The 25903-nt window shown below is 37.0% G+C and overlaps 1 protein-coding gene across 1 annotated transcript in view; it reads left to right on the top strand.

Moving 5' to 3' along the window:
* Positions 1-25903, top strand: part of SLC17A6 (solute carrier family 17 member 6) — a 32792-nt gene that overhangs the window by 6726 nt on the left and 163 nt on the right. Inside the window, exons 4-12 of the mRNA XM_031607320.2 lie at positions 13670-13784; positions 15519-15606; positions 15708-15794; positions 16630-16772; positions 20189-20338; positions 22980-23112; positions 23787-23897; positions 25012-25139; positions 25498-25903. The exon at positions 25498-25903 is cut by the window's right edge and continues 163 nt beyond it. Of these exons, the coding sequence (XP_031463180.1) occupies positions 13670-13784; positions 15519-15606; positions 15708-15794; positions 16630-16772; positions 20189-20338; positions 22980-23112; positions 23787-23897; positions 25012-25139; positions 25498-25830 (1288 nt within the window). The 3' untranslated portion in view covers positions 25831-25903. The remainder of the gene's footprint in view (positions 1-13669; positions 13785-15518; positions 15607-15707; positions 15795-16629; positions 16773-20188; positions 20339-22979; positions 23113-23786; positions 23898-25011; positions 25140-25497) is intronic.

Genomic DNA, 25903 nt, shown 5'->3' with positions numbered 1-25903 from the left:
TAGGGTCACATGACACTCAAAATAAGGTGCAAAGCTTGATGTCTACACCTTTTCCAAGAAACCCCACATCAGAAGAAGTCAGGGAGCCTAAAGTACCGTTAGAGGCTATATTACATCATAAGCTGTTAGGTTCTGTTGTTTTATATATTCTTCAGCCTCAACCGCTCCATTCAAACTATGGTGGATGAGAGACAAGACTTTTTAAAAATTATTTTAAGCATCACTGAATTTGTGACATCATCAGTTTCCTTTGCACTCAGAGCAAATTTGAATTTATATAGAAAATATAACTTCAGATATCCTCCACATAAAAAAATAAGTCTCTACCATAGCATCACCAGGTTCAAGACAAGCTATGAAAAACAGTCCTTAGCTGAAGAAAAATCTAGATTTTTCAAGAGGGAGAGTAATTCATTTCCTGAGAGTGGAAAAAAAATAATTATTGTTTCAAAAGATGATAATGTGAACGAAAAATTGATTCTCAAGTGTCAACAGTCTCAAGGATGGAGACTGGGAAGAGGCTTAAGATGTGCTTTGTGAGCTTTATTTATTAATAGGGAGTAGCAAAGTGCACAGGACTGAGTTTGTTTGACATTAGGATTCAGTCTAGCAACCAATTATAGAGATTCGGTTGATAGGACGTGAAAGTGTCACTAAGACATAACACTGGAAGAAATGACCCTCCTGTGGTATCAAGTAAACCTTTCTACACACAGTGCAGTCATTTCAAGCTGGGCTGAAACCCTTTATTTTGATTCCACCCTTATTTTAAAATGCCTTCCGCTAATCAAGAATTAGCAACACTGAGCTCTGAACTCTCTAATATATTTTCTTTTCAATGGAGCCTGTAAATGGGTAGCATTTAACTGAGATTCTTTGCTAACTGTATAACTCAAGGCTCCTGCTGCACAGATATTCTGTTCTGCTTTGAACCATTGCTCTTATCATGCATAGACCCCATTACTTCTGACACATCACATATAGTGATTCACACACATACAGTGATTTACTACGGAAGTAGTAAATGGAGTTTCTCATAACTTTGCTGTTGATAGCTTTGGCCTCAATTAGTGTTCATCACTGATAATTTTGTTACAGTCTTCTCAGCCCAGCATTTAGGAAAATGCTTTATTTTAGGTATACATTTATAGAAGGTTTACACTGCTATAGAACCAAAGTGATCAAATAAAACCACCTTTGAAAATTCCGGAGAGAGCTGAGAAATGCTTCCTCAGAGCACTTACTTTGCCAGTGGTCAGTGGCACTTAAAATCAGGGAATCAAAGTTGGAAAAGAACTCCAAGATCATCCAGATAAACTTCCACCAGCCACCAATATTTTCTCACTAAATCACATCCCTTAGCAAAACATCTAAATGTTTCTTGAACACTTCTGGAGGTAGTGACTCAAACACCTTTCTGGGCAGCCCATTCCAGTGCCTGACCACTCTTTTGGAGAATAAATTTTTCCTAATATCCAACCTGAACCTTCCCTGGCACAACTTGAGGCCATTCCTTCTAGTTCTATCACTAATTACATGGAAGAAGAGACTAAACAAACCCAGGTCAGTGAACCTGTCAACCTTTGTTTACTTCCATAAAAAGAAGGAACATTCAGCACATTCCAAAAGACGTGGACTTGGGCTTCAGGTGAGCCCTCATTTGCAATTAGTGAAGCTTTAAACTTGTAACTCTTCAGTCTTGTGTGGAAATAAAGGATTCCCTTTTGCTACAAGGCTAAAGAACTCTTCTTAAAGCGGAGGGCTGGAACATGGTAGGCTGAAGGAACAAAAGAAGTGCAATGTGGAATTCTGTTTGTAGGGTTTATTTCAGCAATATCTTTTCTCAAGGTCAATCAGCAATGCATCTTGCCATCAAGGAAGCATTACACAATGATAGCAGAGAGAATTGAGATGTGCTCTGAACTACTAGAGAAAGTGTTTTGTCACAAAGCATCCAGCACAGTTTGTATTTAATTGATGTTATTTCTCATGGACGAATTTATGTACAGCCTTATACAACAATTCTCTTCTCCCCATATTGCTCTACAATGGGAGTAGAATTGTTTCTGTAGAGATGTTTATGTAAATATCTTCATCAAGAATAAAAACCAGAAATGATTTAGATTCAAGTCCAAAGTAAGATAAATGTTTGTTGGTTAAATGCATTCTGATTAGTAGTATCAAAGTTTTCTCTCAAAAGAATGAATAAAAGGTGATAGTATTTTTTTAGATTATTGGGGATTCGGTGCTGTGTTTTTCACTAAAGTCACAGTGAATTTTCAATAGTTTGAGTGGGGTTTCTGTGAGAAGAACCTGAGATATTTTTGCTTTGTTTATAGGTATTTTTCCTTGAAAAAGTGCAAGGAAGCACATAAACTCAACTCTTATGCACTAATACAATGTATCCAAACTAGGTAATTAGCAGAGCTGTTACTCATAGTGCCAGATAATGCCATTTAAGAGCATAAGTCTCATTTTAATGCTTTTAAACTACAGGTTTGCATGTGAGCATGAGAACAGCTCTCTCCAGAGAGGCTATCATTATGCAATTACTTTGCTGTGAATAGAAACATTATGAAACCCTCACTCTTCTAAACACACTAAGTCTTAATTTCTACCTAGGTCATTAAAATAACTTTAGCTGGGATTAATCAGACTTTACCTCTTCTTAATAAATTTTAAAAAAGGAATAATTCTCAGTGGCTGAAGACCTCTTATTAAAAGAAAGAAAAAGAAATTGGTGCTTTGGTAGTCTTCAAATTTAATTTGAGTATTTGATTTAAATGGAACACGATGACCAAGATGTTTAAATGCTTTAAAACAATTCTAGGGATTTTCTCTCTCCAAGAACATGCTTTTCTCTGCCTGTATATTGTAGAAGACACCAGGTTACCAGGATATTTGCCCAAGTCAAATGTGGTGTGATGGAGCCCCTTCTTGTGTTTTTCACAACCCAGTGAATGCCTGCAGTTAGGCTAGTCATACTCTACCAGTGTGATTAGTCTGAAGAGATTAATGTGCAAGTAATGTTCAAGGACATATCTACTGCTATGATAATGCTAAGCAGTCCTTAAACAAGACCTATTTCTATATTCACATTTCATCAGCTATTTCAGGAATGCTGATAAGCTCATTAATAAAAAATATATTAAGATATATTAAAGATAGCTTGGTAAAGATTTTGTTCAAAATAGTACAAATTAGGCTCAAATGCAAAGTAACATCAGGGAGTGGGAAAGCTCTGGAAAGCTGTGATGCTGAGTGAGATTTTAAGCTATTCTATGTGATCCTCTTGTAAGGAAGTCAATGTAATCCTATGTGTTTTTTCTGTCTTTAGAATGGTCAGTGTATTTAGGTCAATGGAAATTACTATGGATTGTTGCAAGTAATTTGGATAAGAGTATTAATATGAGTTTTTTTAAAAAAAATCATAAATGGGTTACAGGTGAATCACAAAAGTAGTAAAAAAATAGAATATCGTGTCATTAAGTGAAATAATAGCAGGAACTATATATTCAGTGTGTCAGTATATAAAAAACAATAGTTGGAAATGATTATAAAACATGCAAATAGCTCTACTGAAAAAAAAAAAATTGGATATAAACTTGTGTTTTAGAAAGATGTAAAAATTGAAGGATATAACAAGAATTAGTAAGAAGCAGCCAGATAAATGGGGGTATAAAAAGGATAAACATTAAAAGTAACCAGTTATATTTTAACTTCTGATATACCTTTAAAAACAATTTAAAGGCACACTGAAAATCTGTAATTAAACCATTGTCCTCACAAAAGCCTTATTATGTTGTAGCAATATTTCCTCACTGATTTATGAAGTAACAGGTTAAACACATACTTACTGTTATTCAGGAATTATTCTCTGAAGTTAATGGGTCATTGTTAGATTATACATGCTCAGGAATTCATTCCCAGGTGTGCAGTTACATATTTAGAATATAAATGCAGTCTTTGACTGTAGATGCCAAATAGTGTTTCAAAAATAGATCTGTAATAATCACAGACTTCTTGGTAAAGCAATTCTGGCTGACTATTTTAACTTATTTGTATATACTTGATCATTAGAACTCTGCTACAAAAAGACCTATAGAATGACAGTTTGTTAAAAAAAAAATATAACAAATTACCTTATAATTCCATGATAAGGACTTGTATTTCCTATTATCTGTTAAACCACAAATCCTGGCACCATTCACATTAAGGATCATCATTACAGAACTGCACTAAATTTCTCTACAACTCAATTATCTTTCATCTCTTTTGAACTCTTCATCATTGTCACATTCTGTTGAACTCCTCATCATTGTCACATTCCAATCTGAATGAAAATACATAAAAATCAAACTCTCTCTTCAAATTCTTGTTTTCCAAGTGCCATTCATCTTGTTATCAAGGGTTAAAACCTCATACCCAGCACATAATCCAGTAGGATTATTTTCATGAATAGACTGAGTGATATTTCAAACAACTGTACATCAGAGCATTTCATCTCAGACCCAAACATTTTCACTGTCATTAATGTGTCACTGGAATCATAATATCTTTTTTCTTAACTTAGTCTTAACGACAACAAAACAAAACATGTAAACTGAAATAGAAAGCAACCACACATCTTTACATTCTGCCATAGGTAGATATAATATGCTGTAATTTTTTTGGTGCATAACCATGGAATGGTGAGACTGGAGCCAAATTCTGACCCCTGAAGACATAAGATGATTCAGTTCAAAATAATGCAGATTTAACTGGGCTACAGTCCCAGACACTGGTGTTGGGTTTGTCTGTTTCCAGGCAGAGCAGCCTACTTTGCACACACACACACAAAAATCCCAAAACCCATACTAAAAAAAACCAAAATGAGATGATTTTGTTACCCTACTGCATTGCAGAGTCTTTTAAGCACCAGTTACTGCAAGTAGGGGACTGGAGAACCATCTCTGGGTGGCTGGTACTGCTGTTCCCTCTGCCATATGGCTCAGGGTCTTTCCATTTTTCTGTCATGAATGATGGAGCTGTTTTCACAATATAATGATGCAACAAGGGATTTGGATGGGGTTTTGGGTTGATAAAAGGGGGGCTCAGATGTGTGACAAAAATTAATAATGTATCCAAGCCCTTATTATACTAGATTAGATGACGGGAGGTCGGCTTTTACATATTAATGTTTCATGAAAGGCTTGTAATAGGATTTAGTATGAAAGGCACACAGACACATCCCCCTCCTCCCTTCTACATGTATGAATGAAAATGAACTTGTTTTTATCACATTTTTAAAAAGACAGATAGAGCTGCTGTACTATGGCTTCTGGCCACAGATTGTTACTGGATAGGATTGGTTTTAAGCAATTCCCTCCATGCAGTAAATTCAGCCAAAGACTGGCACTTGGGAATAAACATTCCCCCCTAATGTTATAGGTAGCTTATTCTGACTGTTTGCTAGGCAGCTGAGTTCATTGACCACTCTAATATTCATGGCATAATCCCAGCTTCATTAGCCCTATGTCATTTTATTCAAACGAAGGACCTGATTCAGAAAAAAAACCCACTACATTCTGTCTATCATTCATAGAGCCATGAACTATCATGGTGGGCATTTAAGGTGAATATGTCCACAGTAGAAAGGTTAACAAAGTAAGCAGAAATGAGTCAGTGCTAGAGATAAGCCAGAATGATGATATAACACTGCAGAACGTCTCCCCATATGGGGTTCATTTTTACTTAGTTCATATCAAATAAGCAAATTGAAGTAGAAAATATCCTAAGGAGGATAATCAGCATGACTATGAGTGAAAAGATAACTAGAGTAAGAGAAATATTATCAGGATTACTTAGGTTATTTAGTTTACAGAGGGAATGAGCAAGTGACATGGCAGGTACGCACTGAAAAAACATGGGCATAAGTAATGTAAATATTCCAAATTGACTACTCACAGTTTGCAGTCAAGAAGGTAACCACTGAAGCGTGGGGAAACAGCTGGAAAAAATGCAAACAATTGTCACAATATAATATGGAGGAAAAACAATTTTTTCAGAAGTTAGTACAAGCACTCTTTACATTGACATAAGGTAGAAGTAAGAAAATCATCATTAACAGCATTAGAAATGTGCTTGGAAGCTCTACATTTATCATTTAACATCATAGGCTAAACTATTTTTTTCTTTTTTTTTGCTGAAAAGAACCTGTGTTACTCTCAGTGGACTACTACAAGTCCACAGAAGGCATTTTTTTTTTGAATTATTTGGATATAGAATAGAAGATATAATCCAGATATGTCAGTATTGCCAAGTAACTTCTCTTCCAGCTCTCTCCCAGTCTTGAACCTCCAGAATCCCTGCTGAATGTATGATTCTTCATAACCTTTCAAAGTGGAATATCTAGTCCTCTCTGAAACAGCATAGTTAATGCCAGGCAATTTTCCCCCAAAATATTCGCTTTGTTATTTCAGCCCAATACAGTGTCAACACTGGATTTCATGCTACAGAATGCAATTTAGGCTGTTGCATAGAAATATTAATGTTGCTGTCATTTTGCTCTGAAAGAATCCACATTTAACCCAAGCAGTGAGGATATTGTCATCTATAACACTTAGCCTATATATCAGAAAACACTCCACCAGGCAGTGCAAATATAGCCTCTGAGTTTATACATTGCCAGATCCATAAAATATTTTGAAGTATGAGCATGAATGATTTATTTTATAACTGCATTATATATCTCTAAATTGAGAGGTAGTTATGAATCACAGACCTGGAACTCAGTAAGATAATTTGAATGAGAAGGTCTAGGTTTGAAACATGATCTAGCAAATTATATATTTAAAGAGCAAGCCAACCCAAAGCTAATGAGCTCGAAGGAATGTGTCTGAGTTTTATCTTGACATATATGGGTATAATGAGCTGTAAAACAAAACTACAGGTTTGAGAGATTCCCCAGTTGAATTCAAACAGGAGAGAGAGAGGGCTAATTGGGTGATCAAATGAATGGAGAAAAGGAAGATGGGATGGAGAGGGCCCAGCTTGCTTAGTGATGCAAAAGAAAGATAGAATTGCTACTGGGTTAAACAGCAGATATCAGAACTGCTAAAATAAGACAACATGAGTGCAAGGTATCTATCAGATGTAGGAAGTAACAAGCTGGAAACGCTTCCAAAATAAGTAGGGCACATGCTAATTACTTCTGAGTTGGAACTTCATCTGCTTATGAAAGGATGATGTAATCCACTTGCTGGGAAGAGCATTGATCAGAATTTAATGACCCAGGAGGTTTTACATCCAGCATCAATTACCATGATGCTGTCATCCTGTGCCAAAGTCTTAAAAAAAAAACAAAAAACAACGACAACATTCTGTATCAAACATATGTCTGAAGAGCAAATGGAACTTTGTGAGATGTACTTGGGGACTTGGTTTGACTTCTACACATCAGTGATAATAATGAAACTCAGTGACGGCAGAAAGTCAAATGGACTTCATATTCCTGACAGACATTGACTTAATCTATACATGGCATTTCTCTCCAGCACTTGGTTCAGTCAGGCCTTGCAAGGTCTATTCAACTGAAGGACTTGGGAATACTTTGGGATTTGCTCATCTACAAAACATGCAGATCAAGCTATAGCAAATTAGAGTCCTCAAAATGCTCTATATCGAAGTCTTAGAAAACCCTCATCACACTTAATATAGGTGGAAAGACACCTTGTAAGAAGGGAATGTTAAGTAGCAGTTAACAATCTGAAATATACAGTGACTGAATGTACTGATAACTCAAAATAAAAATGAAGATAAAGATAAATTGTCATTGCTAGCAACATCTGCAGAAGAAATGATCCTGATAAATCTCTGCATGCTTACAAACATTCCAGCTAGCTCTTGTATTTTTTCTTAAACATTTCACTAATAAAAACATTTTAAAAAAAGTTTTAATCCAATATCCAGCCTTGTAGTTCCACACAGACAAGAAATTATTTGGATTGTGAAAAAAAAAAAAAGAAAAAATAGCATAATCAATTCTATGTTGTGTTGCTGGCCCTTTGTAGGAGGTTTGTCAAAAGATAAATGATAGTTAATGAAGTCAGAGGAGAAGATAAATTTTAGCAATCCTGAGCTGATAGAATAGTCTAAAAAAATTTACTTTATGTGAAACACCTGCAGCTGCCAGAGCTGCTCCTGCTCTGGACTTCTCTCAGACAAGCACAGGTCCTTAGATATTCTGTCTTGACAATTAAGACCTAGTTTCTTTTAATATATATTTGATAAAATAAGTCTTCTTTCATCAACATAATACATTATTTTCTTTAAGGGAGGAAATGGCAATAATATTTTTTAGGCTACACTGGGAGAGCTTTTCAAGAAATGTTCATGTTTTTACTCCTCTTTAGTTCACATCTCATCTAAGACCAAGGAAAACATTCTATGTTTGTTAGTGGCCAAATATTGGATTTTTTATGAAGAGTTGCCTATATGCGAAACTTGTGCTCAGTTACTACTGGCTTAGCTGTTGTAGGACTGGGGAAAAAATGTGAAAGCATTCACATCAGGGAAGAGTCACTGAATACTGGTGATCATACTAACTCATCACCGATGATGATAAAAAGGCAACGCACTGTGCATGCCATGCAAAGAAATATTCTCAAGGTGCTAAAAGCAATTAATTGAACGACTAAAAAGGTTCAGACAGCATTAAAAGAGAAGATAATAATTTGTATAAAATGTTCAATACAAATAATTTACCAGATTAAAATCAAGCCCTTATAACGTGATCAGTATTACTGTAAAATTGTGAAGTAGAGAGGTTGTGTGTCACAAAAATGAATATGGGCTTTATTTTCCATAGGTTCTTCTTTTCAATTAGAACAACTGATTTAATTTACCGTAGCAGTATGGGATGTTGTACTTCTTCAAGATTCCCTAAGAAATCATGACCACAAAAACAAAGCTTTCTTATTCCACAGAGAGGCTTTAGGTGAAATGATAATCATTGACTTTTTGGAGGTGAAAAATATTCAGTTACTGTTCTTGATGGCTTTTCTAGTCAAGTTGTTTAGTCTATAATGAAATCTGATGTGACACCTTCTATGCATTCATAGCTCCTAATTTCATTCCGTTCAAGTACACATCATCTTGTTTTGTAGTCTTAGCTGACAAGCATTTACTATTTTTTAATTATTTTAATGACATGACATTCATAACTCATTCATAATGCATGTATTAAAGCATCTTAAAGCACTTTCTTCTTGAAATAAATAGCTAAATTTACTGTTTTGAACATATACATCTATCTGTTTTTCCTTTTTTAAAGGATGAACATAGTTAAGGTACTCCATATGCTTTAGATTTGACATATTAGTTTGTCTAACAGTTTATTTTTGATAAAAGTAGACCACAATTATCTGAGAATAAGGAGATAGATAATGGTAAATCTTCAGTGACATTAAAGAATGACATCAATGAAATACACTAGATTCTGGCATCTGGGGAATTGAGTCCTACCATGCACATGGGAAAAGAGTTCTATGTTTATGGAGTTATTGGAGCAATTTTCACTCCCAGTCCTTTGGGTAAAAGGATGCTTCCAACCAGGACTCCTTAATTTCAGATATCATATGCGTAACCCAATATGTCACCCATCTGGTGTTCAGCATTTGGCAAGCATCTGTATTCACACTGTTCTCAGTTCAGTTTATAAGCTGACACTTCTTTCAACCAAGTAACCAAATCTATAATGCGCTTCCATGCAGAATGCTCATGTAATATGAATTGCATGAAAAAATCAGATGTGAATAGTGAGACTTCACAGAGATTAGAAATCCAGAGGTGAAAATAAGTGCATTTCTTTCTCTTTAGTTTTTCCCCAGAGAGGAAAATGAGCCAACTGGCTTGAAAATCAAAAAGATTAATTTCTCCCACAACTTCTTTCCATTCTAAGTATTTCTCCTGACTTGTCAGAGTCATTTCCTTCCTCTGTTCCTCTCCTGAATGTCTCTTAGTCAAATATGATTTTGCTGTTATTACTACTTGTATTACAGAAGGACCAAGTCCCAGCTCACAACCTCTGTATAATGCTTTTGTCAGTAAAACACTGAGGTTCAATGTTAGATCCTGTCTTGTGGGAATGAATCTATTGAGTCTAGAAATGTAAATAGATAAGCAAAGCATAATTCTTTGTTTCAAGGATTCTAGTCACTTTTGTGGGCTAGGATTTACATTTTTACCTCCTCCCTGACATAGTAACTACCATGTTTTTTAATTTGACCTTTGTGTATGGTTAAATTCTTCTATATTTTTAAACCAGTTTCTGTTTTGGGGTCAGAAAGAAATTTTCCCTCCTACCCAGGGACTGCTGAAGGGATATCACAACAGTTTAATTCCCTCCTAATTGTAAGGAAGAGGAAAATGGCATTGTCACTGGCCTGCTCCATCTCTGTGTCTTGCTGCAGTTTTTCCCAGATTTTACCTATCTACTAAAGCTCTTAATTTATGCCATGGAATTTAGATATGTTTTGTGGTTTTTAGAGCATGCCCAGCACGAAACTAATGTTTATGGACACCTCTGAATGAAAATTCAACAGCACAGCTACTTGCAGTTCCTCAGCTGGTCTCAATACAATACAGAGGGATCTGGCTTCCTCTCTAAGAAATGTTGAACTCTGGTGGTATTTGTACCCAACACATAAAGCCTTCAGCACAAGTCCATATTGCTGCAGAAGCCATGGCCAAAGAAATGCACAGGAAGGCATGGTAGCTTAAGACTGTGTTTCCACTGAGGGTCGTGTTGATCTGTTCAAGGTGATATCAGAATATTAAGAGGACAGATACATTCATGTATTAAAAAAGCAGTGCAGTGTTGGATAAGAAAGAATATTTGTCCCTTTGCATGCTAATTTCTCATTTCAAAGAGAATCATGTTTGTTTAGAAATAAACGCAATCATTTTCAATTGCAGTAAGTAAAATGATGGAACACCACATGTCTGTTTGTTATGGAAACACGGGGATCCTACAGAAAACATGGCTTAACATATACATATGTTAATCTGTACATGTCAGATATAATCTGTCTGACCTTTTCCATCAGATTTATGCAAATGAATGAGTAGTTAGGATGAGGAGGAAATGTAAACAAATCATAAAATCAGTAGCTTAATAAAAGCAACAAAATGGTAAGAACTGAAATAATACAACAATTTAGGGGCTTGGTGTGTGGGAGAGTAAAATTCCTTAGAAATGCATTCTTATTTGCCAGAAATCATTATACATTTAGTTAGCTGAGATATTTAAAACAGTAAACAGGAAATCTGTATCAAAAAGCAGAAGCATATTATAATACTTTATTAGAAAGAAGGATTTAGCTGTAATGGAGGGGGGAGGGAAAAAAATGTAACAAGGCAAAAGACTAATGTTATTTATGAGTGTGCATTGAAAAATGAGAAGAAATGCAAACCAAATGAAAGATGCATTTGCCATTGACTGGAAGTTATGGAGAAAATAGGCTTTCTACAGTAGACATGCACTAAAATTGTAGTTCCTAACTTTTTTTTCTTGAATGCAAATTAAAGAGTCATTTCTGACAAGAATCATAACTTCAACACTTATTTATTCTAACCTCAATTCCATTGCTATTTGGAAGAAAAATTACGGATCTGTTTTTGAGAAAGATTTTGCTAAAGCATGGCTCTGAGAGAGAGCTGACGCCCAAGTAACATTGTTGAGTTCTTCTATTATCTGATCCTCGGTGTAACTGAATGTTCACTAGTACTTGTGTGTCTAAATACAGGCAAGATTTTTTGTTTGGAAGATGTACGCCTCAGATCATTCTCTGAATTGCATTTTACTTTATTTTCTGGAAGGAACAGATTCAAGGAAACAGCTACTTTTTAGTGAACACGAGAACAAAGAAATTCTAGGAAACATGGCTTTCAACTGCGGCAAACAGAAGCAGATTCCAGATACAGAAGTGAAAAACTATACTAAATTTCCTTGAATAAACAGTTACATAACAATTTCAAAGATCTCAGCCTTATAAAGAGAACAATTTATATTCTACCTTAACATGATTTTGCTAGGAGCAGTGACTTAAAAAGGGTTGTGCTGATTTATACTAGCTCTAGCACTGACATAAAGCTACAAAAGAACAACTAACAGATAAAAATTAAGAATAATGACCAAAGTCAGGCCAAATCTGCTGACACAAACACATACACCAGTCAGGCCCAGCAAATGCACTGCTCATGCTGCCAAACGAAGGCAGAAAGAAACTGCACACAGGGCTAAGTTGTGCCTACCACAAGATACAGAGCGCAGGGAACACAGTGAGAGGACCAGGTTTGAAGCTGTTCAATGAAGCTTCCTCTATGTGCCAAGCTGTATTTCTCTCTATGGCTGTCATTTCTTACTTGTCAAACTTTTATAAGTGGAATATATTCAGCTTGCTATTTAAGTGTTTGCATCAGGCTGTAGTTTTAAACACATAATACAAAAAAAATAGATTCATTCAAGAGGAGTTTTCCTCTAGAAACTTATCACAACTTCTTCCTTCCTTAATCTAAGGTTTGTTTCTCACTAACTTACAGCACTGCACCAATTTTTGAAGAACACATGCCAAAGTTAAAGGGCTCTGTCAAATCAATTCCACATCAGAATCACAGAATCACAGAATCACTAAGGTTGGAAAAGACCTATAAGATCATCCAGTCCAACCATCCACCTGTCACCAATGGTTCTCGCTAAACCATATCCCTCAACACAACATCCAAACGTTCCTTGAACACCTCCAGGGTTGGTGACTCCACCACCTCCCTGGGCAGCCCATTCCAGTGCCTGACCACCCTTTCAGAGAAGTAGTATTTCCTGATATCCAGCCTGAATCTTCCCTGGCGAAGCTTGAAACCATTCCCTCTAAGATCAGATACCATGATGTTAAGGTATACCCAGGATTTTTCTTAGCACTACATGACTTTGTACAAAGAAAATGGGCAGTTAAAAGTAGTTCATTTCACGCATATTTAACGTACTTTAAATAACACAATTGCTGGGAAGCTGTCAAAGTCAAAATCTGTGAGTAAGTGACCCCTAGAAAAAAAACCAACAGAAAGGATAATTCATTCACTATGGAAAATGCTCCTGTGTTTAAGAACATTACATCTCTGTTTGAAATTCTTCCTGCTGCTTTGGCATTTATAAGAGGGGATTCTACTTTAGAAGTAGTGAACACGTGTTGCCACTTTCTTATGATTAAAGCACCAATGAGACTTTCTTTTCTTCCAAGCTACCTGTTTTAACAAAACATTTGGAGTTCTAATTTCTAAATTCTCCAGATATTAGAGAATTGAATTAGGTTTGGTTGAAAGAAAAGCAAATATTAGGGAAGAGTGGAGCTATATAAAGAGTAAGATACAGGTGATTACACAAAACATATTTACTCAAGACATTAGGCTAAATAAATATCTGCATATCTGTAGTTGGTCTGAGTGTTATCACACTGACTATAACACTAAATGAAAGTAGATGCTAATCCTGCCCAGCAGTTAGCATATTCCCTATGTAAATTTCATACATTTAAACTTATTTGTATTGGTATGTGAACATCTGTGGAATAAATCTTCCGCAACATTACTGAAATTACTTCATTTAATTTTTCTTTTTTTTTCACCCTTGCAGAGTATTTGGTGCTGCTATACTGCTGACATCCTCCCTCAACATGTTGATACCATCTGCAGCCAGGGTGCATTACGGGTGTGTCATCTTTGTCAGGATCCTGCAGGGCCTTGTAGAGGTATGGAAAAATAAAATTACTGGCAAATGATTATTAGCATTTAAAGAGCAATCATCTCATTTTACGAGGAAAAAAGTTTTCAATTTACTCCTGATTTTTTAGTACAGTGTTACAATAACAGCAGTTTGATTTTCCTATACCTATAAAATTACACAAAGCTTCCCCTTGCTGAGAAGCGAGCAAGAACTAACATTGAAGTTTTACTGAAATCCTGTTCTACACAGGCCTTGCACTGCTGTTATTCTCAGTAGTTATTTGCTGCCCAGCTCTGCAAACTAAATCCGTAATAATGAATGAAGATTCTTGTATAGACTCTGACCTCTCATAGCTTCTCTGATCATATTCTCGATGAAATCAATTTGAGTTCTCCAGTGATTGAAGAGGGGAAAAGAATGAGCTTGTCCTCTAAATTTATTTCAGACTTCAGGCATGGGATTCCTGCTTCTTTATTCCTATGGGCCGTGCAAGCTCACTTTATTTTATGCACTTTATTGTTTAATAAGACTCAAAAAGAAGGTACAGATTGTGCCTGGAAGTTAGAAGGCTGGCACTCAAGTTCTTGAACTATAAGTGTATAATTATTGAAACAATCCTGAAAAGTACTTTGCGTGGACATAGTTGTACTTTACCATGGAGGAGAAAAACAGATGCAAGTGCTTAACTACAAAATAAAAAAGCTCTTTCATCATTAATTACTGAGATACTGCTGAAAGGAATGGTAAATTTCCACCTTGGCTCAAGCAGTACTTTTTGAAGAAGGATTACAATACATCGTGGCAGTCTTAAAAAGATGTGATCTTAAGTTAACAAAAACTGAAGTGCACATTAAATTGGTTATAAAATCTTTGAAAATGAAAGAAAGCATTTGAAGAGCTTTTTGTAACATGAGAGTGATCAACTCGACGTTTTCCTACTTTTTCAGAGGGAATAAAATATCAAATAAAGAGAAAAGTGGCTGTATATAACTATTCAGACATCATAGTAATTCTCAAGCATGAATTCTGGGAAAAAGCACAGCATATTTCATATTACGTTTTCTAAAATTTCAACCCTGTAAGATGCAGTGATTTCCTTGAAGTTTTCCTATTGTGAGTTAAAGGGTGATTTTGAAGAAAGACATAAAAGGTAATTCCTTTTAAATCAAACAAAAAACACCACCCAATTCTTTAAGCGCTCAAAAACGTTCATTAAAAGATAGTGAATAACTTCTGACATTATATTTTTTAACTCTTGTTGATCTGATTTGATTGTTTTAGAGCAATGGAAAACTCTATTTGCTAAATTATATTTGGAATGTTGGAAGGTCATCAAAAAATGTTAGAAGGCCACAAAACTATGGGTTGCAGAACTGAGCCCAGCATTAGAAAGACTCTAGATAGTCTGTATTTTTGTCCCTCCTTTGATTCCGATACTTGTGCATTTATATTCTCTTTTTCTTCACTATTCTGCCCTGGGAAATGGGCAGAGTAAGAGGCAGAGTAAGAAAGATTATGTATGTTTTTTATCTACACCATTAGCCCTCTGAAATGAATCAGGAATGATGAACAAAACCCACTGCCACATTGTGGGAAAACTGAAGTTTTCCTGTGTCTGTGCTCAAACTTTGCTATAGGAATGTAAAGCATTCTCAGCACCTTGTTTGTAGCAGTGTTAAAACAAATATTCACGCAAAAAAGAAAAATGAACTGCTTGACTGATCAGCATCAGCTAACTTGTGGCATACCCATTCCCCAGGGGGTCACCTACCCTGCCTGCCACGGTATTTGGAGCAAGTGGGCCCCCCCATTAGAAAGAAGTAGGTTAGCAACCACTTCCTTTTGTGGTAAGTAACTTTCCGTTTTTCTCTCTCTTTCATTTGTAACCTAGAAGTACTTTGAGACTTAATTTCCTCACTTTTTCATCCATATACATCTTGTTTTGTAGGTTCCTATGCAGGAGCTGTTATTGCAATGCCTTTAGCTGGGATTCTAGTGCAATATACGGGGTGGTCTTCGGTGTTCTATGTGTATGGTATGCACTTCTCATCTCACTCCAGTATTGCATGACCTTACTCTACCCCATGTAGAGATGTAAAAGTTACCATGAAGAGGCCCCTCCAAAAAAGGAATGTCTCCATAATCTAAAAATACAGTCTTGAGAAAAAGAAAATAAAAGAACTGAATTTAAAGGAGAGCAACATTATCAAACAAGACTGGAAAAACCATCACTTCTAGTAGTAGTGCAGCCTGCTATGGAAAACTATAGAAACCCAGATTCTCAGAGGTAACATCACTCTTACAGAACTGTAACTTAAGAGTACACCCCTCTACCCACAGTAGTTCTGCTGCATTAAATTACACTGATAGAAAAAAAAATGGCCCATGGGTGTTCAATCTGCACTGTAAATTGATGTGAATTAAAGGGAAATGTCAGAGAAAATTATTAAGCTACTCAGAGGGTAATGTGACTAAGTTGAAAACAGTGCCACAATCTTGTCCTTTGAAGGTAAAAAAAAAAAAGAAGTAGTGCAATAATCAAACAATAATGGCTTAAAGCAGAATGGACCATCATTTACATGTAACATAAAAGGGGAGCTGTATCATTGCATAGTACAAGTTAATGTTAGAATATAAATGATATTCACGTACAGTGCAGTCACTCTGTAGATGAAACAGAATTCTTCATGGTGGTACAGCTCTGCACGCATTTTACAGAATTTTTTTTAATAGGATTTGGCTCTTAGAATGACTTGGTAGAGAAGCAGTAACAACATTTGCCATTTAAATTTGTTACAATTCTCCACATATTTTCTTTTTTGCTACTTTACTGTGCATTTCTTTTGAAAGACTTTTTCTCCATTCCAAAGGGAGCTTTGGTATAGTCTGGTACATGTTTTGGCTTTTGGTTTCATACGAGAGTCCTGCAAAGCATCCTACAATCACAGATGAAGAAAGGCGATACATAGAAGAAAGCATTGGAGAGAGTGCCAACCTACTAGGTGCAATGGAAGTAAGAATATTCATACACTTATGTTTTATGAGATAGGAACAATAAAAACCAAACAAATAAAACCAAAATGAATCAACATAACAGTAGTAGTATGTTGGATATTTTAAGACAGAAAATGATTGAAAATCTCCAGGGGAGATGGGAGATGATCTGAAATCTGCTGAAGGGTTTCTTGGCGGATAGTGCTTCTGCATGAAAAGAGGTGCTAGAGGATCAGTCATAGAATTCCTGCCTGATCTTTCTCTATTCCAAAATACATTTTTAAAAAGGGCTTGGGCTAAAGCTAGAATTACACTTGGAATTGAAAGCTTATTGAGACTTTCATGCTTCCTTGAGTTCAAGTGGTTCATTTCCTTTCCTTCCTAGTTTATCCCTTCTGAATTGTTCATCTTCGTAAAAGTAAACTAGAGGAAAAGCACCACCTTAAGGAACTCAAGACATCAGAATTAGCAAATCCTGTCTACTCTGTATTTGCTTTTCAAGAAAGATTGCCATTTGAAATAGAACATTCTAGTAGATTCATAAGAACATCCCCCATTACAGAGGTAACTGCTGGAGACACGATATCAAGCCTCAGGAATTTCCTCTAAGCAAAAAAATTTCATCTAGATTAAACAGGGAATTAATAATACTGGCAATATTTTTTTATATAGTTTACATCTGAAAATGTTCTTGAGATATTCTTAAGGATAATTTGATAAGTATACAAATGGCATATGTAAAGAGCCAGCAGCTCTTTAAGGACATCCTTCTGAGAGTGCAATGGCTCTCCATCCCTCAGAAGAAGTTGAGCAGAGAAGGCAGGCAACCATCATGGCTGTGCAAGGACCTGCAGCTTAAACTAGAGGGAAGAAGGAAATGTTCAGAAAGTGGAAGCAGGGTTGTATATCTTGGGAGGAATACAGGGCTGTTGTCCATGTGTGTAGAGATAGGATTAGGAAAGCTAAGGTGCAGATGGAGCTTAACTTGGCAAGGGATGTGAAAGATAACAAGAAGGGGTTCTACAGGTACATAGGCAGGAGAAGACAGGCCAAGGAGTGTGTTCCCCCTCTGATGAAAGGTAACAGGGAGCTGGCTTCCTCAGACATAGAAAAAGCTGAGGTACTCAGTGAGTGCTTTGCCTCAGTCTTCAGGGGTGGTCAGGCTTCCCATGTCTACCAGGACCATGAGCCTCTAGGTGAGGGTGTGTGGAGTGGTTTCTGTCCCACAGTGGAACAAATCCAAGTCCTCCTCATGCAATTGAACATATATAAGTGCATGGAGCTGGATAATATCCATCCTGGAGCTCTGAAAGAGATGGCTGATGTGGTTGCCAAGCTACTCTCCATCATATTTGAAAAATCGTGGCTGCCTGATGAAGTCCCCAGTGAGTGGAAAAAGGGAAACATTACTCCTATTTTTAAGAAAGGGAGAAAGAAAGACCCAGGGAACTCCCTCTGTGCTTGGGAAGATCATGGAGCAGATCCTCCTAGAAACGTTCTTAAGGCACATATGAGAAAGAGGTGATTCGAGACAGCCAGCATGGCTTCACCAAGGACAGATCATGCCAGACCAATCTGGTGGCCTTCTATGATGGAGTGACGGCTTGGGTAGACGGGGGAAGGGCATCTACCTGGATTTCTGCAAAGCCTTTGACATGGTCCCTCACCACATCCTTCTCTCTAAACTTGAGAGGTATGGATTTGAAGGATGATTCAGTGGATTAGGAATTGGCTGGCTGGATGCAGCCAAAGGTTGTGATCAATGGTTCTGTGTGGGTTCAGGGTGGAGGCCAGTCACAAGCGGTGTCCCTCAGGGGTCGGTCTTGGGACTGGTGCTTTTCAGCATCTTCATCAATGACACAGATGATGGCATTGAGTGCATCCTCAGCAACTTTGCAGATGACACCAAGCTGAGCAGTGCAGTCGATACATTGGAAGGAAGGGAAGCCATCCAGAGAGACCTGGGCAGACTGGAGAAATGGGGCCATGAAAACCTAATGAGGTTCAATAAAGCCAAGTGCAGGGTGCTGCACTTGGGTCAGGGCAATCCCAGGTATTTATACAGACTGGGGGAAGATCTCCTTGAGAGCAGCCCTGCGGAGAAGGACTTGGGGGTCCTGGTGTTCGAGAAGCTGGACATGAGCCAGCAATGTGCACTTGCAACCCGGAAGGCCAACTGTGTTCTGGGCTGCATTAAAAAAAGGGGTGGCCAGCAGGGAGAGGGAGGTGATTGTCCCCCTCTACTTCCCTCTTGTGAGGCAGGAAGGATGTGGAGATCTTGGAGCAGGTCCAGAGGAGGGCACAAAGATGATGAGAGGGCTGGAGCACCTATCCTATGAGGAAAGATTGAGGGAACAAGCTTGTTTAGCTTGGAGAAAAATCTGGGGAGACCTTATTGTGGCCTTCCAATACACGAAGGGAAAATATAAGCAGGAGTGGGAGTGGCTGTTCACAAGGGTGGATAGTGAAAAGTCAAGGGAGAATGGTCTTAAACTGAAACAGGGGAGGTTTAGGTTAGATATTAAGAGGAAGTTTTTCACATAGAGGGTGGTGCACACTGGAGCAGGCTGCCCAAAGAGGTTGTGGATGCCCCATCTCTCTGGAGGCATTCAAGACCAGGCTGGATGTGGCTCTGGGCAGCCTGGGCTGGTGGTTGGCAACCCTGCACATAGCAGGAAGGTTGAAACTTGATAATCATCGTGGTCCTTTTCAACCGAGGCCATTCTGTGATTCCATGATTCTATCCAGTGGGTTGGACTTCTTTGAAGAAAATTCAGTATTCAGGCAATTTTCAGACACTCACTGGGATCTGGATCCTGCACTTTAATCAACACAGATGGACAGAACCCTGAGCTCACAGAGAGGTGTTGCCACTCAGCAGGACTGTAGTTCTGCCCATCTGTCTTCTTTTTTCATTATACAATTCATTTTTAAAAAGTCATAAAAGAAAGCAAAATATATTGACCAAACAGCTTCACAGCTGAGACTTGGTAGAAACTAAAGTCAAAATTTGGAGATTAAGTTCTACATATTAAAATACATGATTAAAATGTGGATGAAAACATGTACTTGCAGTATGAAAGTGACACCTTAGATACAGATTTATTTTAAGGAAGTGTACTTTGGGGCATTGTGTACTCATGTTTACATTATAGAGCTAACAGCATCTGTAACTGAATTTTGTGGTACAGATAAGGATCACTGAGTTTCCCCACTTGTTTACTGTGCAATTTTTAATGACATCTTTATATTAAATTTAAAGTATCCAATTGTGGATGCATGTACCTTAGGACAAATAAAGTCATGGGAATTCAAGTATATAGAATTGTATATATATTAACTTACTAGAAAGTAAGTAAGAAGTAGGAATAGAAAAGGGAGATAGATATTCGCTATTGATCAAAATATTGACTGTATCCCCTTCTTATGTTTCAGAAATACAAAACTCCATGGAGAAAGTTTTTTACATCTATGCCAGTCTATGCAATAATTGTTGCAAACTTCTGTAGAAGCTGGACTTTCTACTTGTTACTTATTAGTCAGCCTGCTTACTTTGAAGAAGTATTCGGATTTGAAATAAGCAAGGTATGTAAAAGTAAGCTGAAGCTTTCATCTTCACTAAGCAAGAATCAGAGTCACATTTGTAGTATTTATAGGTAGAAAAAAAAACGAATGTTCTGCATTTTCATGTGGTTGTTCGTAGTAGGTTTCAGATCTTATCCTCTGTGGCTACTAGGTCATTTACCAGCACCTATGTGTGGAATAATAGCAAAGTCAAAGGGTCTGGAGCATATCCAATAGGACAAAAAGCTGGCAGACCTGGGTCTGTTCAGCCTAGAACAGAGAAGGCAAAGGAAATCTGATAAATGTTTATAAATATTGAAAGTGTGAGAGGCAATTAGACAAGACCAGAATATTTTCAGAGATATGAGTGATAGTACAAGGAGCAACAGCCAAAAACTGGAACATAGGAAGTTCACACTAATATACACAAGAACTTCTGCATTCTGCCTTCTTTACCTTCTATGGAGACACTCAAAACCTGTACGACCTGCTGTAGGGAATCTCTTTTATCAGGGCATTAAGACTTGAGGTCCCTGCCAACCTATCCTCCTTCCTACACCTTTTAGTGTGGAGAGAGCTGCACCCTTTCTTTTGCTTAGGAAGAGAAACAGTTGACAGGAAAACATGATACCTTAGGGATGACCCAACATTCCACTTAATTCATGAATTTTCAGTCAGCCTCTTAAAGGGGCACAATCAAACAAACCTCAGGAAGATATAGTAAGCTTTTTACCAATATAGATTTCCCTCTTCTGAAAAGGATAAGGACTTGTGCATTTCAGGTATTCACATTGTTTTGATATTCTAGGTGGTATTGAACCACACTAAACAAGATGGAGAGAACAGCAATGACAGCAGACATACAAGGTCCTAGACTGCAGTGAGGATTTGTTCAAATGCAACAGCCACAAACACAGAAATAAAGGAAACAAGCTAGTTACCTTCACAAAGCCTCAGGTAGATAGGGATCTCCAGCAAGATACCCTCACCTCCATTGCCAACTCTTAAATGAGGTGTGGGAAGGAGTGGATCTTGGCTCCAGCCATTCTGGTCACTCAGGTGCATGGCATGCAGCTGATCTTCCTTTGTTGGCTCTGCCTTCTACCAGGTGCTCAATCACTGCATCAAGTCATGACTTAGTATTTTCATTACAAATGGTAATTATTGTGTTCTGAGTAGCTATCAAAGACTTGAAGTATTATGGGGTATTGTCAAAGTTATGTAAAGTCAGCCCAAATTTAAAGATGGGCTTCAGAATCAAGATTAATTTCTCAAAAAATTAGGCCCTCTGAGCTAAGCCTGTGAGCCCTCTATAACATTAAAAAAAAAAAAAAAAAAAAAAAGCCACCTTTAAAAAGAGGGTCAGATTGATAATATCCTAATCTTCAAAGACTGGAACAGAATTGAACTGGTGTGTCACTTTGGAGACCATTTTCTATATATTTCACCACACTCAAAGATCAAAGTAAAAGTGTAAATGATTCATGATAGTTCCATCAGGATGGAAAATAAAATATTTGGAATTTCAGTCCAAAATCTTTATGTGTTTGTGTAGCATGTTAATAGATAAAGCAAAACATCCATTAGTTTGGGTACCTGAGACTTCAGGCCAGCATACAGACTCTTCAGAATTGTATACAGTGGAATTTTAAACATCACTGGAGTTATTTTAAGGAGCTTTGCTACAGCTGAAATATTTTATGCCATGCGTGCAATAAGAATGGTCACACTGTATAGAATTAATCTGATCATTTTTTTTCTAGAAGATTTTTTCTTAGAGCGTATTCAAAGAAACATGGAGCTTTGTAACAATGGCAGAAAAAAATAGTGTTCAGGCTGATATACTGTTTAGAAAGGAAATATGCAAAAGCCTTGGCCTTGCACACACTGAGATATAGACAATCATCAGAATTCACCAGCAGAACAAAATGTCACACATCCAGAAGGAAGCCATCTGCAAGGCAGTTACAGGAGATAGCGGGTGGCAGTTGGAGCCACACTCACAGATACCTGCTACTGCCTTGAAGGAACAGTCTACAAATATATTACAGTTTGGGACAGTCATCACAAAATTAATTTGCTAATATGCAGAGCATTTTGTGTATCACCAACAGATATTTAGTGTATTATCTTTAACTATAAGCAGATTTTCTCAGAGAGGTGCCCAGATGGAACTTGCAGCGTATCTTTGCTGAGAAATCAAAGGAAAATGGGCACTGTATGTTCGAGGGTGATCCACAGGGAATCTTTTTGCAGACCTCACACGTCTGGACATGTTAGCTTTGCTGGGCAATGCTGTGCCAAGCCCACTGCCAACAGAAATGCAGCAATTTGGTTAGACACATTTGATCATAAATTTTCTGAAAAGGAAAGGCTACAAAGTCAGGGAAAAAAAAGCTACTGGCTTAAATCTAAATGACGAGAACAGTTTTTAAGTATGAAGTGTCGAGGCATTGGATGTTCTTAAAAATCTGTCTGCCCTTTGGGAAACACAATGACAACTTATGATTGTTAGTTTTACTCATTTAATAAACCAAGGTTAATAAATTCTTAGTTTGAAAATGTCTGAAATCAAAGAGAAACACTGTCTGAATGGTTCTGAAAATGAAAAATGACAGTTTTCTTGCCATTTAGGCTCTCTTATTTCTCATCATTATTTTAGGTGGGTATTTTATCTGCTGTGCCACATTTAGTGATGACAATTATTGTTCCTATTGGGGGACAAATTGCCGACTTCTTAAGAAGCAAACAAATTCTTTCCACCACCACTGTGAGAAAGATAATGAACTGTGGAGGTAAGGCTTCCTACCTCATTAGCAAAGTTTCTTGTACAGACTTAATAGGCACACAGTGTACTGCATACATTAAATTTGCATGGTTTTACATACATACAACTAATACTTTGCAGGTTTTTTTGTGTTGTAGATGCAGTTAATAAATTAAAATAAACACATCTGTTCCTACATTCAATTTCAAAAGACATGTTTGATAGTTCTAAAAGCATTTAGGCTATTACAGGAGCAGGTGAGCTCTTTTGGGTTAATCTGCTTACAAGTAGCTTCTAAGTGAGTCTTACATACTCATGTAGCTGAGCCCTCTGCACTAAGAGAGCCCAGATTCCAGACCTAATCTCTCAGAGGCCAAACTTACAGAAATGAATCATGGCAGTGATGAGAGCTTTAAAGTTCATCACAGGCTGAGAGTATACTCCCATTAGTTCCAGCCTAATTACAGTTTTTATTTTGAGTTTAAAAGTGGCAGGAAGCAACAATAAACAGGCAAACAATAAAATATAGATGATCAGACATAAGCAAGAACGTGCTTTCTAGGGAGGAAAGAAATGCCTGATTCTATTCCATTCCAGGGTAATGTTTTGCATCTGTCTCTTAAGCAATATAACCACCATAAAGTCTGTGACACATGAGAAGGTGCTAAATCTGATGCCTGGTTTTCTTTACAATTTCCCAAGGTTTTGGTATGGAAGCAACTCTTCTTCTTGTGGTGGGATATTCTCACAGTAAAGGAGTGGCTATTTCATTCCTAGTACTTGCTGTAGGCTTTAGCGGATTCGCCATATCAGGTGAGATTATGCTGCTGCTATTAATACATTATTTTATCCTAAGAGAGCCAACATTTCATTTGGTTTGTATTAATTGACAATAATTTAAAACAAATATTATTTGTGATCACTACAAACTACAATCAGTATCATGTTCTCTACATTGTTATTTTTCTTGTTGTCGTTTTTGTTGTTGAAATAACCAATCTTTTCCTTATGCAGTGCAGCAAATTAATTTTCTTTTTTTTTTTCCATGCGGTGCTTATGCTCACCACAGGTTTTTCTCAAAATTAAACATATAGCACAAATGAACTGATATTATGCACAAATAGCTATATATGTGTCTTTGTTTAGATATTGACCTTTTACTGTTTTTTCCTCTGCGTATTATTTAATGCTTTTTCACAAAACATGAAGAATGTCTTATTTTCTAAAAGCTATCCATTTATAAACACCTCCCTTTTCTCTTTTTGTTATCTTTTGATATGCAATGGTCTAGCTTCTGCTTTCACTTACTGAAGCACTTATTCTGGGGACAACAACTTCAGTCACTTTATATAGAACCAAGTCTCTCAAGATATTTTAAATAGTTACTGTAGACATTTGAACAAGACTGAGGTATTGATAATGCAAGGAAACAATGAAAGATTGTAAGCATGACTATAAATCATTTAGAGAAAGCCTCTTTTTACTCTACCACTCAGAAACAGTAGGGAACTGCCTTCTGCTAGTCAGTGTAAAAGAAAAACGTGGGCAGAACTAAATGGAAGTGGCACAGGCTGGAAGAAGAAACAACGTGTTACTGACAGCGTGTGAAAAGCTCATGGATGACAATCTGAAAATACAGATTTTATCTAAATATCTTCTGGTTTATCTAAACAGTTACTACTGGGATATATTTTAGAACTTCAGTTTGGGGAAGAAAAATACATTTGGTATCGTTTTATGACTTTTTTTAAAGAAAATGAGGAACCATAAGAGTGTTTAAGTACTAGTATCCTTTTATTGAAAAATAAATGCAAATATCCAAAATACATCTAAGTAAAACTGTCGAGTGAATTACTTTACACTACTTTGCAGAATTGTAGTATTGCTCTGGTTATGGTACAAATGTTTGCTGACATTTGCTTTGCAGGATTCAATGTCAACCATTTAGACATTGCCCCAAGGTATGCCAGCATATTAATGGGGATTTCTAATGGAGTCGGGACCTTGTCTGGAATGGTATGCCCTATAATTGTTGGAGCAATGACAAAGAACAAGGTAAGTGGCAATCCAGTTTTCAGATCTTCCAGTTTAATAGAATTCATTCCATGAAAAAGATTTTCATTACACAGCTTACCAGAATATATGTTACTGACTGAGAGCTCTAGGAGAGAGCATCTGGGAACCAGCATATTTGAAGCATGAGGCACTCACTATTTGCTCATGATGTCAATGCTTTTGTATGCTAATAAATAGTTATTTTCGAAGAAAGATGTATGTAATTAATTGGAATTTTGATATGCAAATGTTTTAGTTTTGTCATCACAGCCTCAACCACTAGTTTAAATCTTTCAGCTCAGGAGAGTTAGATAAGTGTGTATGCACTGGTCTGATTTAGCAAATTTCTTCTTTACAGACACGTGAAGAGTGGCAGTATGTCTTCCTCATTGCTGCTTTAGTTCATTATGGAGGTGTTATATTCTATGGCATATTTGCTTCAGGAGAGAAACAACCCTGGGCAGACCCTGAGCAGACAAGTGAAGAGAAATGTGGCTTCATTCATGAAGATGAACTAGCTGAAGAGACAGGGGACATCACTCAGAATTATGTAAATTATGGCACCACCAAATCATATGGTGCTACAACCCAGGTCAACGGTGGCTGGCCTAATGGTTGGGAGAAAAAAGAGGAATTTGTACAACAGGAAGTACAAGACTCATACAACTACAAGGAAGGAGATTATTCATAACAAACCTAAATATTGGGTATATTTTGTAGTGCTTGTGATTAAATTCATTGTGATTGTTTGCATACAGAAATAA

This window comes from Phasianus colchicus, chromosome 5 (assembly GCF_987193195.1).
Source record: "Phasianus colchicus chromosome 5, bPhaCol1.hap1.1, whole genome shotgun sequence".
NCBI classification, from domain to species: Eukaryota; Metazoa; Chordata; class Aves; order Galliformes; family Phasianidae; genus Phasianus; species Phasianus colchicus.
This window is presented reverse-complemented; position numbering and strand designations above follow the sequence as displayed.